At 29.9% G+C, this 15,306-nt stretch overlaps 1 protein-coding gene across 1 annotated transcript in view; it reads left to right on the top strand.

The window, feature by feature from the left end:
- Positions 1-15,306, top strand: part of LOC107439993 (Na(+)/H(+) exchanger beta) — a 54,932-nt gene that overhangs the window by 13,670 nt on the left and 25,956 nt on the right. Inside the window, exons 6-15 of the mRNA XM_071186107.1 lie at positions 3,625-3,706; positions 4,756-4,783; positions 4,911-5,020; positions 6,835-6,910; positions 7,231-7,301; positions 9,319-9,430; positions 10,548-10,629; positions 12,163-12,258; positions 13,636-13,757; positions 14,789-14,865. Coding sequence (XP_071042208.1) covers positions 3,625-3,706; positions 4,756-4,783; positions 4,911-5,020; positions 6,835-6,910; positions 7,231-7,301; positions 9,319-9,430; positions 10,548-10,629; positions 12,163-12,258; positions 13,636-13,757; positions 14,789-14,865 — 856 coding nt within the window. The remainder of the gene's footprint in view (positions 1-3,624; positions 3,707-4,755; positions 4,784-4,910; positions 5,021-6,834; positions 6,911-7,230; positions 7,302-9,318; positions 9,431-10,547; positions 10,630-12,162; positions 12,259-13,635; positions 13,758-14,788; positions 14,866-15,306) is intronic.

Here is a 15,306-nt window from a genome sequence, read left to right as displayed (position 1 = left end):
TTTTCTCTAAATAAATTTGTATACAGCTGAAGGTAGAAAATGTGAAATTTTCAGTTTCTTTGTAACAAAATAGATATCAGTTATGAATTTTTTCAAGGTGCGTGCCAACTTTGATTAATCATCATTTACTTTTTTACACTAGTTAAATATAAATTAATTTTTATTAATAATTTCTTTTATTTAACAAAAAAGTTTGATTGGCTTATCAAAATTTTTTACTACCAACATTTTTCACTTCAAAATATATTTTTTCAGAAAATACGTTTAAATTACAATTGCATTTTGCTTGCAGACAAATTAATTCACTCATACGATTGATTATTTCACTGCCTATTTTCTGTAACCAGTACTTTATTTTTATAAATATGAATATGAAATTATTTTTTTTGAAGGAGAATCTTTTTCATATAAATAAAAACTTTTAGTAAAAGTTGGTAGATTTTAAAATATTTTTATTTATTAAAAATAATTATGAGACTTCCACTATTTTACGATGTCGACAGTGTATCTAAAATGTCTTAGTAGCAAAATTAGAATCAAGGCAAAATCTAATTTTAATACTGTTCAAATGTTTGATTAAAAATATTTCAAACGCTATTCTCTATTGTGTGCAAGAACGTTTAAAAATTTTATTATTGTTACAACCATGATTCTTCTTTTGCTGTATTAGCATAGGTTGTCAAAGTTACCTATATCAAAACAAGATATTTATTTTCAAAATCCTGTTATTTCTATGATTTTTTTGTATCTGCTGAATAATGTAAATAATTCTAGTTCCTAGGAACATATTTCTAAGTCTCACTTGTTTTAAAGGTGATATTTTATCATTCGATACCTTTGTATTGTTTTCAAATTGGTACTCTGCATGTTTTCGAAATTTTAATAAATACCAGCACAAAACACAGAAAAATTTTATTGACTGCATGGATATCTAGTTTTTCCCCAAAAGAGCTCGCCTTATCACGTTGAGCGCCACTCTAATTTTACATAACTACAAATTAAAATTGCAAATATTAGGCGGATTTTGCTATTTTTTTAGATGGTTTACAGGGATGCCGACTGCTCCGCTTTCTGGAATAGTTTTAATAAAGTGGTAGCAAATTATATAGAAAAATTCGTTAAAGAAAGATAGTTGCGCCTTCTTTTTAATACAGTAACCAGTTGATTGATGCTTTGACGTTACATTTAATATCATATTTACAATTTTTGATATTTAGTGGGGAAAAAATTACTTAAAATGAAAAATACTAAACTAAAAGTAGCTTAAATTTCGCTACCACTGGAAAATACTATTTTACAAAGCGGAGCAAGTTGGCATCTCTGGGTTTATCATGACATATCTGACAAAAGTGGTGAATTATATAAGCCTACGAATTGTTCAATTGAATTTATTAAGCCAAGAATCACAATAAGTAAGTAAATTTTTAATGCATTTTCTGCAATTCCATAAGAGAGTGCAAATTTTATAGTTCTATATCATGTTATACGCTGTCAGTCAGCTGTTTTTCGCGGCCTGCCTATGTGAAAGGTCAGTGTCAGCAAGCGGTGGCAGACACAGCCTAAATGTAATTTCAGTGTCAGCCACCGGTGGCTGACGCGGCGCTCAACGTGTTAACAATTTCATTACATTTTTAACTATACAATTGAAAGATTGAAGCAATTTATTTAGAAGCCTCACTGCTAGAAAGCTGTGAAATACTACTTTTAAATCAGTTATATGTTGTTGTGGAAAGCAATTTTAAATCAAATTTACAAACAAAGAATTAGACATTAGAACAAAAACTTAGTTACCACTAGAATTTAACCAAAAACGTAGAAATTTGACAGCCCTGGATTATCAGCATTTTTTTCGAAATGTTAGACTCTATATAGATGAACCACATTTTTTCTAAATGTGAGACAGTATAGCGGTAAGCCATATATTTTCCAAATTCGTAGCAATATAGTAATAAGCCCCACTTTTTCTAAATTCGTAACAGTATAGTTATAAGTCACATTTTTTTCCAAATGTGAGGAAATAAAGTGGTAAGCCACGCATCTTCCAAATGTGAAGCAATATAGAGTGATAAGGCTCACTTTTTCAAAATGGGAGGCAATAATGCGCCATACTTTTTCCGAATGTGAGGTAATATAACAAGCTCACATTTTTTCTAAATGTGAGTTGGCAATATAGTGTTATCCCACATATTTCCGAATTCGTGATAATATAGTGATAACCCACACTTTTTCCAAATGTGAGGAAATAAGGAGGTAAGCCACACATCTTCCAAATGTGAGGCATTTAGGTGGTAAGTCACACATTTTCCAAATGTGAGGTTATTTATAGGGCACATTATAAGGCATATTTTCTCTAAATGTGATGCAATATAGTAGTAAGGCACACTTTTTACACAATCAGTAACGTAGCTGCTGTACTTTTGCTTATTATATAAGTTAATAAAACTTTCTGGTTATTAAATGTTCTACTTATCAAGAGTTACACTTTAATTTAATGCATAGAATTGAGCCATTTATTACCGTAAATTTCTTAAGGTAATGTAATAATCCACATCTAATGTTGTCAAAGAGCGTTTTAGGTGAAAAACAGCACATAGACTGTAAGTTTTCTGTGTAATTTACAGAAATCTATTGGGAGTTTCTGGCTGTATCTATTGTAAGTACCTGGAAACAATGCTAAGATGTAGAAATTTCAAATTTGAAATAAGAGTAATTTATCACTATTGTCTCGAGCACATCGCAATGTATTTTTTGATATTTTATTAAATAGTCCGTACTTCCTGTATTAAAATAGAACGGAAACGCCCTTAATTATACTATAGGAAGTACAACTATCATTTCCCCCCAATTTTTAATATTCCTCCATCCTTTTTATAGTCAGACATGCAAACTGCTCTGGATTCTGTAAAGAGTTTTTGAAACTGTAGAGAGCTATAGAGTAGAATTTACAGAGTATTGGTTAATTTTGCCAACTTGCCAAAAGCTCAACGCGAGACGAAAAGCAGGGATGCCACCATAGAGTTGAGATAGTATTTCAACTCCATGGATGCCACAGAATATTAAAAATGCATAAATTGGTGTCTATTAAAATTAAAAATTCTATTAAAAAGAGATTAAAATTAGCAATTTTTTAAGGCATATTATTTTCAGTTTACTACTGAAAGTGGTTTCTATGAATGATTTAGCTCTAAATATGAATAATTTAAAATGTAAGTTACAGTAGTAGTAACAATTGATTGATTAAAGAAATTCTAAATGAATAAATATTGAGTTTCTACCACTTTTTACATATTTAGTCGTCCGTGGTATCCGTGAAGTGGTATTTTTTATCTAAGGCCTAGAATAATTTTGAATTAGTTGTGAGTGAAAACTTATAAAATCAAAACTAAACCAAGAATTAATCATTAAAATCAACACCAGAATGATGAATTTGTTACCACTAGAAAATATTTATCTGCAATCCAAAGTACGTTGGCATCTCTGTATAATTAATAATACTTATATTAAACTGCAGGAAGGATTAATTAAATACTTTTCTAAGCCTATGATATAAGTGTTATCATTCCTATAATTTTTTTGTCTCACGTAGCAAGTTTTTAAATGGATTGTATCTTTCATCTTTTTTAGGATTGTTCTAGAATCAGCATATTCTCTTCATGATCGAGCATTTTTTAGCAACCTTGGCACAATTGTCTTGTATGCAGTAGTAGTAAGATCTAATTTTTTTCCATATAATACATTAAGGATCAATAAGCAAAACTAATAATATTTTTTTTCCTTATGCCATACTTTTTTTCCTAATTAAGCATAGTTATTCTTGGATTTATTTCCTAGATAACTGCATAACCTTAATTTGAAAGAATATTGTTGGAATTAACCTTCGTATAGTAACAGTTGAAATAAATTTTTTATTTATTTATTTTTAAAAATCCAACATGTCTGTCCAAAACTTTGATACTTAGTGGCAAAGTATATAGAATCTATGTCATTTACTAAAGTCATTGCATTTTATGTCTGTTTATTCAATTGCATATTGCATAACCGTTAATCTTTTTGGAATTTACTACCATTTCAAGTACATAAAAACAAAATGTCTCAAAAAGTTAATGCTTCCCTAATGAATTTTTATATTTATACATTAAATTTAAAATAATTTTGACTACAACTAAGAATAAATAATATATTTTAATAAATAATATTCAATTCAAAAATATTATGTAATTTCTGTCTATTATTCTAGTTAAGCAGATCTCTCACTACCATTTATGACATTGTATTTAGATTCTAGGAGAAAGTTATACATTTATATAGTTAAATGTAAATATGTAAATTACGTCCAAGTCAATCGTTTTTTTCCCTTCAGATGCTAGTTAAAGAAAATAGTTCACATGCTAGTTAAAATCTTAGTTATGATAATTTTCTTTTTCAAGAGTTCCACTGTCTGTTTCATTGATAACGTTGTTTCAAGTAGCATTGGCTTTAACATTAAACAAAATAATACTTGGAAAAGGTACATTAAATTTGCGGCATTGAAACGCAACTTGAATAAGGAAACCTTTCATCATAACTTAGTCTGTTTTAGGTATTCTTAATTCATTTAAGTAAAATGTTTTAAAAAATGAGTTTGCTGAATTATGCATAAAAATTACTATCAAATTGATTTTATTTGAAAATAAATATTTCAATTATATTCCTTTGTTATGTTAAAAGACAAAAAACTCGAACGCATCTCAGATACTAAAATTGTTTTTTTTTCAGGGTACCATAATTAATTGCTTTGTTATTGGTAAGTTCTATATTAGTTTAGCTGAATTAATACTCTAAATCTATATTTTTGACTTAATACAGTTGAATAAAAACCTGAGGAAAATTAACTTTCTTTTTAAATTGTGCTTTCTGATTCTGTTTTCTAGGTCTTTCTCTATATGGTTTAACTTCATATGGGGCTGTAAGTGATATTAAATTGCAAATGGTTGAGTGCCTTGTATTCAGTGCCCTTATATCAGCTGTGGACCCAGTAGCGGTAAGTGCATTATTTTGCATTAGAGGTTTCCTATGACAATCAATTTAATATTTCACAGAGATGCCAACTTGCAAAAATGGGCTTTATTATCTTTATTCTACTAATTTATTAAAAGTTTCGCAGAAAGCGGAGCAGTTGGCATCATTGCTAATATCGGATAGCTATCTCGCATACTACTACCAACATTATTTTATTTTTCTAATTAAAGAGACAATAAAATTTGATTTACATTTATTTCTTGACTTGATAAATTTAATTAAAAATGATTTTGGTAATCCCTGCATATAAATAATTTAAACATGTAAGTGGCAGTATGATAATCTTTAGATGGTGCGTTAAAGATCTTACGAGCCAAAAAATTATATTTCTGCATGACCTTTTACTACCACTAAAGGGGAATCATCCTGGCAAAAATTTGGGCAAAATGCTTGAGCAAATTTTGTATTTATTGCTTAAAAGTTTGCTGCTTTGAGTGAATTTCAATTGCATGGTCAATTGGTTTACTTCAAGATAAGTATAAATCATACGATCCCGAAGCATCCGAGTGATTTTCTCTCTTCTTTTTGTGCTAAAATTTAGTTGGAGTAATGTTTTGTTACATAAATATAAATAATAGTTAGGCGCTGTGCAGCCGTTGTGTCCTTAACTTTTAATGAGGGTTGTATGATCTAAAAACTACTTGTGATCTTTTCTTCGTTCATTTGTACGTTCTTCTGTCTCTTTTTTTTTTCTTTTTTGGGAGACTTTTTGTCTTTTTTCGGAGATTTAAAGATTTTTATACTACTGTTAGAGTGGCGCCATTTCGGCGATGAGATAGGCATTCGATCCTAGAACTGAGAACAATGCCTTGATCATTTTCTCGTTCGGAATTCACTTATTTGTTTTAGTCTTAATGTTTTTTGGTTGTGATGTTGTGAAAATATGTAAACAAAATAAAAACGTAAGTTATTTCCAACCTGGAGTAATTAATCTCAACACATTAACACTATGTATCATATAGCCCTGATTTAGCCACTTCGGATTACGATTTTTTGCTTCTTTGAGGAACTATGGACGAGAAGGGAGTGATTCTTTGGGCTGGTAGGCGCAAGAGCAAGTTACATTTATTCGGTTGAGGCAACCTGTAGCAAAATTTCGTTTAAATATAAATGGTTGATTTTGTACCATGTTGGAGCAAATGTACACTAGTCCCTTTTTTTTGAAAGATAGTGTGAAATTAACTTTTCAAATACAAATGTATCTTTTACATTTATGTATAATAATCTACTTATATATTTAACATATTAAGCCATGATGTATCAACGGTTAAGGTATTGAACAATCACAGCGAAGAACTGTGGTTCGATCCCCAACTGCCCACCCATATTCAGATCGATGGATACAGCTTGTCTGGGAAGTAAATGTGACCTGTGCGCAATGCCCCATTGATGCCGTTGGTCACGGAATCCTTGAGCCTTAACCTCCATGACCCCAAAGCTCTCAAAGGGCTGTAGATTAAATGCTTTTATTTAACATATTAAATTAAATATTTATCATTAATCATAATTATTATGCTAAATCATATTTTCATTATATTAGATTATATATTTATCATATAAAGAAATATTCATATCTGGCCGTTTTTCTACCGATCAAAAATTCATACTTTTTAAATAAATTTTTGTATTCTTTCATTTGCAACACCAACAATGCCAGGAGCAAACAATTTGTTTTTAGAAAATTTTAAATAAATTGTAATGTTATAAGATATACCCTATATCTTTATTTGTAAAAAAAGTGTTCTAAGTTATTTTGAGTTTTAATTTCTTTTTCAGGTTCTAGCCATTTTCCAAGAAGTAGGAGTGAATAAAAATCTATATTTTTTAGTGTTTGGAGAATCTTTACTAAATGGTACTTTGATTTTTCAACAAAATTATTTTTGTGTGCTTTTGCAGTTTTTTTTTAAACACTCTAATAATTTAATTAAGGGGGCTTGGGAGCAATATGATGACAAACAGCATTTTTCCTATTACTCAGTTATTATAGCACTTTCTGTTAAAAAAAAAAAAATTCCAACATCTTATTTTCGTTAACTGGAATATTAAAAAACCTGTTTACCATAAAAATGCCACCATTAGGGAAGAGTGCGGGTTATCACTGTATTGCCCCAAGCCTATCAATTAAGTTCTATTCGTGATTAAAAAAAAAGGAGGTTCTTGTTATAATTTTAGATGCCGTTACCATTGTGCTTTATATGATGATGGTAGGATTCTCAAAAGCGGAATATATAACTGCTGAACAAGTAATTATACATTTTTGTACATTGTATAAAAATTGTATGAATTTGTACATTGTATAAATTTTGTATTTTGTACAATGCATTTTATTCATATGAGACATACATTTTTGAAAACTCATAATTTAATTAACTCCCACTTTAACTATGTGACTGAAACTCATTATATAAAATACTTTCTACGAGGTAACTGGTAACAATAAGTAAGTAAAAATTTGCTTTTTCAATTTCTTAAACCAACTTTCCGGATACCTTTGCCTAGACCAGAGATTTCCAACTTACATGAGGCCGGGACCAGTAACTTCATAAAATTTTTTATATAAGACTCTTTTATGTTTGAAGGAACATTAAATATTACTGTCAGACTTCTATCAAGTTGTACAAAACAAACTTATTGAATTACAAATTAAAATAAGAAGTTAATTTGTAAGCAACACACAGGATTAATTTTGTATTTGATATTTTCCTGGATGCTACAAACTGAGAAATTTTTTTTTGCACCGTTGGTTAATTCACAAAAATTTAACATAATCCTAATTTCTGTCCTAATTTCGAAGAAATTTGTTTTTTTTTTTTTTAAACAAAAGAAAAGTATTTTAAACCCATATGGATTTTTTTAAAATTGTTTGCAAAAAACAACTCATATATCTTAGTTCGCAGGCCGCCTATTGGTATCCATTGCTCTAGAACAGGGGTTTCCAACTTACATGAGGCCGGGGGCCGCAATTAAAAACGCCAGTCAAATGGCGGGCCGCAACTTTATCAAAATTTTATCTAGGACTCTCATGTTTTAAAGAACATTAAATATTACTGTTAGATTTTTATCAAGTTGTACAAAACAAACGTATTGAATTACAAATTGATATCAGAAGTAGATTTTTAAGCAACATACACGATTATTTTTGCATTTGAATAAATATTTTCTGAGTTGCAAAACATGAGAAATAAATTTTTTTGCACCGATGGTATGTTAAATTTCACAGAAACGAATAATTTAAGTTTTTTTTTTTATCGGAAGAAAAGTATTTTAAAACCATATAGATTTGTTACGAAAGTTGTCGCAAAAAATGACAACTAATATATTTCAGTTCGCGGGCCACAAAAAAGGCCTCGCGGGGCCACCAGTGCTCTAGAAGTATGGAAAAATACACAAAAAGCGAAATTAAAACTAAAATTATTTTTATTTATTGTTGGTTTGTTCTGCATTTTACACTACTGATAAACAGTATTGTACTGCTAATAAAGATATTCCTCTGAGAAAACATTAATATCATTCATTTTGATTAAATTTGCTAACACATTTCGGTAGAGAAAGAATAAAATAGCTGTGCGAGTGGTAGCGTACCAACCATACATGCAGAGCTGCCAAGCAACCGGTTTACAGGTGACGTACCTCCTGACAGTCACTTTGCTTCTTATGCACATGTCTTGGATCTTAGTACATATGATGCTCTGTTAAACCTGAGTATGCTGCTCACCCTGTATGTTGTTTTTCTGGAATAGCATACCGAACCGAGCAGTTCCCCGAGTTAGTTGCGTATTCCAAGAGCTGTACTTCTCTTTTCTATATTCTTTGGTACAGCGTCCTCTTAAAAATAGGCACTGAATGTGTTAATAGAGAGAACATTCAGAAATATCTTTCGAAAATCAGCTACTTAAAAGCCTGAAAATCAGCCTGGTCGGTAGGGCGCTGGGCCCATATCCAAGAGGTCGTGGGTTCGATCCTCGCCGGCCGAAGACTCCCCGTGTAGTAAATGGTGACTGATGCACGTTAAATCTGTCGAGTCTCAAAGTCCTCCATGTTCCCATAACAAATCAATACCTCTGGGGGTACTGATCCAGGAGTTTCCTTGTCTTCTGGATTGGTTCAAAATTACAAGGCTCCGGAGTTGAACATTAGTAGTCGTAAACCCATGAAATTGGGTCGGCTGTTCAACGACGGTTATAAAATAAAAATGAAATATTTATTTTAAGTGTTGATACTTTTAAAATGTAACTTTTAATTGTCATTAAATATATTTAGATAGCTGTAGGAATAGCTGCTTTTGTTTGCGTCAGTCTTGGTGGACTTGCTATTGGAATTGCCATGGGAATACTCACCGCGCTGATAACGAAACACACTGAAGACGTCAGAGGTGATTATATTAATATAGCTGAATATCTGTTCTTCGTACGGCCTAAAGCAAGAAGAAAATAAGCAATAAATCTATAAAATTATGACTCCGCAATCCTGCATAACATTGAAAACAATAATCAAACACAATTGAAAAGACTTAAATGAATTTCAATATTTTTTTTATTATTTGTTGGTCTTTTCGTTGACTTTGCGTTATTAGATTAAAGAAAGCACGTTTTACCAAGTAAAACTAATCAAACTACAGATTATCTATCATTAGACACTGAAAATGATGCTATAACTTGCGGCAAACACTAGATTGTCAAAATTTATCACAATCATGCCATTACCCCCTTTAATTTAATCTAGTAGATACCTATATAATTTTTTATTTCAATTACTGTTGATTTTAAATTTGTTTATAGGAAAATGTTTCAAAAAGGTAATATTAAAAAAATTAACACATTGTTTGAGACAATTATCAAACTCCCTGTCATCTCGCGATGATTTTGCTCTTGCTTACCTGAGAATAATAGAACATGATGTAAGATGAATTTTATGAAACATTGGTATTCAAGCATGTGCATTGAACTCACATTGAATGACTTAGTATTGATCAAGCAGAGCTCTAAGCCAGCATCACTACAATTTTTATATTTGGAAAAATAAATCATCAACAGTTTAATTTATAACAATATCTACTTTTAACCCTACAAAGAAATTTTACTTTTCGAACGTCCATTTTGAACTGACTAATTGAATATTTTGAAGTATTTTTAAAATCTGGATCAAAATAAAATACTTACCGTCTTGATACCCTGAGAAAAGAATTTTCAAATATTTCTTATTAATGAGGAATGTTATAATTTTTTGTTTTATTAACTTTATAACGTGACTTTGTTTTATCATTTGCATGTTTGTTTGATAACTTGCTCGCTTTATTGACTTTATTGTACAACTTTTATTAATTTTCTTATTTATTAATTTTTAATTTATTAATTTTTTATCATCTTTTATTAATTTTTAATTAATTTTTTTATTAACTTTAACTAATTTTATTTTCTTAATTTTTTTAAATCGTTAACATGACTTGATAATTTTGCTCTTTTTGATATATCCAATAACCTGCATTTTAGTTGTGGAACCTTTGGCTATGCTGGGAGTTGCCTACTTGTCGTATTTACTCGCAGAAATGGTTCATTTTTCTGGTATTATTAGGTAAATTTTTCACCATTTTGTATTTAGTAAATTGCTATTGTTTCGTTGCAACTTATAATTTATTATTAATTATATGGATGTTCTTTTAACTTTCTTTTTATCTACCAAGTTATTCCTACAGCGCAAGTAATTTGTCAGGAAGCATTGTTTTTTTATATCGTTGTTTAAAGGAAAATTATGTTATGAAGGGATAAAATCGAGTAAAATAATAGTACAACATTACAAGAATTTGCAGGTATTAAAAATACTGATAAACTCTTATGTTTGAAGCAAGACCTTTTAATTTTTTGACACGACAACAATGTCTTGTTAGAGGAACAGTATTTCATACAATGTTATCATTGTTTTGATAACAATGAACGAAACATTGTTTGATAACAATGTACTAAACATTGTTCGTTAACAATCGTTTCTGAAAAGAAACGTTATTACCATATATTATTGTAAAAATGTATAGGAACAATGTCTAAGAACAAGGGAAACAATGTCAGAGAAACAATGTCTTATTAGAGAAACAATATTTCGTACATTATTGTTTTGTTAACAATGATTGGAATATTGTTATCAAACAATGTACGTAGTGTTATTTCAGAACAAACATTGTTTCTGTATATAATTGTAGCACTGTTCAGAAATAATGCTATAGAACAATGTTTGGAAACGTTTTGCTACATGTTTTTTTGCATTTAAACGTCTTTGTTGCATGTCATACGGGTTGTATGTGAATTGATGTCCCATTTTACAAAGCATGATAGGAATAAGAAGTGCTTGTTTAATTTTGTTGCTTCCTGAGATGGGAATAAACATGATTAGAAACTTATAACAATTCATGCAATGTGGTTAACAACAATGTGGTTGGTGTGAGCCAGGTGTGAAATTTGTATCTAGTAGCCATCGCTGGGAGTTGAACCGGTGTCAACTCATTGGGAAGTGAGCACTCTATCCTCTGAGCCATCGCGACTTGTGTTAAGACATTTGTGATATGGGATCTAGTGTTATGAGTGTAAGCCATCAGATTATCTTGCTTTAAATTACGTGACTCTTAAGCACAATTGTGCAATGGTAGTTTTCGTCAAACATGCGATTCCATAAACGTTCTGGCGGAGAGCTGACGGTAGATTGGCGGTAGCCGGCTATCCAACCAGCGTGTATTCGGTGCAAGGGGCACGTTAATTTTGTCGTTGTTGAAAATCGGTTTATTAGTTGTGGTGGGGAAAGTTTTGAGAGAGGAGTTCTAGCTGAAGAGCCACATCGTCTGACTGAGGTCTAAAATACGTGATATTCTTATCACGACCATTAGAAGATTAAATCCTGAAAACTGGTTTAGGTGCCTGGCCATAGTTGAGTGCTTATTTGCATATTGCTTTCAGCAACTCCTAAAATGGAACCTTTTTAAACTCGTTTCAGACTTATCGAACACGCGTTTTTTCATTGAGAACAGAAACACACAATCAGTAATAAGTAATCAGTTTTTTTTCTGTTACAATGTATGAATGCGAATTAAGAAAAAATCCAGTGTCTTTTCTCTTTCAGTATTATTGGTTGTGGTATTGTCCAAGCTCATTATGCTTCCAAGAACATTTCCGATAAATCAAACACAACGGTCAAATATTTCACCAAAATGGTGAGGTAAGTATGTTTTTATTTTAACCCTTTATACTTGGATATCAAAAGTCACCACTCTAAAAGTTATCTGGCTTTATCAAAATCCTAAGTTTAATGTTTTATTCTTGATTTAAAAAATATGAATTGAAATGAATCAAACGAATATGCATGCTAATAGAAGTAAATAATATGTATGATGATCTGATGACGTAGGTAAAGAATCTGACGAAATGAAAAGATTTTTCATCGGAATGGAACAATTATCATATCTATCAATATGATTCTTTTCCGTTGTCAGCTGTCTCAGGCCTACCTTGAAGCAGTAGAACAGAGCTCCTTAAAAATTAAATGTCAAGAACGTTGTTTCAAAATTTGTCTACTGGTTAGAAAATTGATGTAGTTTAATTTGCCTTAACTATTCAAAATTAAAGGACGTATCTTGAGTATTTAAAAATTATGGAAATGATCTTATGCAATCCGCCAAAGAAAATGGTTTAATTAACTTTAAAATCTTAAATATAAACCCCTATTTTTATTGCATACTTGGAGTATCTGCAAAAACAAAATAGTGTTATTGCTCTAGCAGGTCTTTGCATTTTAGTTAACAGATGACTCTGAAAACAAGATAATTGTTTAAGAGAAGAAATCTCTGGAAATATATCTCAGTTAGAAAAAAAGAAAATAGTGGCATTTAATGTTATAAAAAGCCCTTCTATGTAACGCATATATGGCGACATATACGGCCGTTAAGGAAAAATTTTTGCTTCGTTTTTGTTTTAAATTTTAGCGCTTTTGTTTTAAATCTTGATTTTTAAATTTAAAAAAGAAATTGTTTTACCAACCACGAGAGTATGGTATTGTAAAAATAATTTTACTTTACATTATTATTTTGTGTTTGATATCTTACTACAATTATCTACTTTACTGATATTAAATAATAAAAATGGCTACAGCTATTTTACACCAAGTAGTGTAAAATAACATTCTTAGTTCTTAGAGTAGTGAAACTCAAAGAACCAAAAGTTATCTGTGGTGCTTTACAACACCACTTAAGTGTAAAGTAGTTGACACCATTTTTGCTAGTCGGACAGACTAAAAATTTTTACAGTGTTTAATTGAAATGTTAGGATGTATGTCTATTAATTTTAACTTCTCTCTACGCAATGTTCTAGCAAATAATTTTTTTTAAAAAATATTTTATATTTTATATAAACGTTATTAGTTAGCAGCGTTATCTGTAGACAAACTTCGTAATTAATTTCGTCAACTTTTTTGAGAATAAAAAAGCTAGTTTCCTAAGTGGAATGCAGCAAATTGTACATTGCTATAAATTTCTCTAGATTTTCAAATCATTTGTAGTTTTTTGGGACACCCTGTAGATAACATTACCTTTAATTGCAGTGCAGTTTGTGATACCGTCATCTTTCTGTTTCTTGGGATGGTACTTGTTGATGATCAGCATATATGGCACACTGGATTTGTATTCTGGTCAACAGGGCTTTGTTTCTTCGTTCGATTTGCAAGTAAGTTGTGATTTTGAGGAAACAAGACTAAATATTTCTTAATCATAAGTATAATTTAATTCCATGAATATATTATCTAATAATGAAACGCAGTGGTATGCATATGTGTTGGATGCCCCTGATAATAAGAGTAAAGTGCAATTTCTTGAAAGACTAAAATTTCATAAAATAAAATAAAATTAAATTAAAGATTATAGGTTTATTAAAACTTTTTATTCATGTTCATATTAATTTTTACGTAAATGTATATGGTAATTAATCTTTTATAAAACTTCATTATTATATTTGTTTCAAAATTATGAAAAATTTATTCATTATGAAACATTTTTCTTAAACCAAAAAAAATCAACACAATGAACACAAAACACCACCTTAGTGGCGAAAAAAGAATAATTTACTCGTAATGGATTCTTATGAAATTCACAACATTAACACTAGATTGATTGCCAAAAGAAGTCATTTTGACTGCTTTTTAATTTCAATTAGAAAAACAATGATGTATATAAGGACACAATTTCTTAGAATTTTGCGACATTTCGCGCAACATATAATTTTTTATTGTTAATATTTACTAATAACTTGTTAAATAATATTGAAAAAATATTAAAAACTAATTTTAAATGAATTTCTTTACACATTAGCTATTCTTTCACAATCCAGTTATTTTGACTGCTTTTGGGCAATATAGATATATACTAAGTTTCAGTCTTTCTAGTGTTAATGATGCCTCTTTTAAAAGTTGGTCGCACTATTTAGACAAACATATCGAATAAAAATTATAAGTCGCTAAATATATTAAGTTCCATATATTTTCTAGCAGTTTAAAATTTGAATTTTTTTAATAACCCTTCTCTCTCTAGCCATAAAATACTAAATTTCATTATTCGATTGCTGTGTACTCATTTTGTATAAGAAACCGAAATTTTTAGTTTTTAAATTGGTTAAATTTTGTAAAATTATAAGAAGCAATTATGATTTTAAACTTTTTATTCTTTGAAAGAAGTTGTTAAAGGAAATATTTTATCCCTTAGGCGTCTTTCTCCTGACTTACATCGCCAATAAAACAGAAAGGACGCATCGGATCAACACGGAAGAACAATTTATAATGGTAATACATTTTAAAACATTTACATAGCTTTTAAATAAAAGATTAATCTGCTTTATAGCACCAGGGTTGCCAACTACTATGCTCTGAGAAAAATATTTTATAGAGTAGTACAGTGTTTCCCAAAGTGTGGTATTATTGCCTGATCATTTTCAGACTGCATTATACTTTGTAATCCTGCAATAATTTGTTTGTATTTTCAGTTCTCTTTTTCTGCAATTCGAATTTCATAGCTTATTCCAGACTTATCTGAACTAATTTATGCATATTTTAAATTACTTATATAGATGAAAGATAATTTGTCATAAATGGTTTTTCCCTTCATATAGCGTCTTCACAATGTTTGGAATCGCTTTATTTCAATGCAAGTTTTTTAAAAAAAATATAAAATGTTATTTCTATTGTAATTAGAATTAATCTGATATATGCTTATTGTAATTCATG

This window comes from Parasteatoda tepidariorum, chromosome 10 (genome assembly GCF_043381705.1).
Source record: "Parasteatoda tepidariorum isolate YZ-2023 chromosome 10, CAS_Ptep_4.0, whole genome shotgun sequence".
In the NCBI taxonomy this organism is placed as follows: domain Eukaryota; kingdom Metazoa; phylum Arthropoda; class Arachnida; order Araneae; family Theridiidae; genus Parasteatoda; species Parasteatoda tepidariorum.
This window is presented reverse-complemented; position numbering and strand designations above follow the sequence as displayed.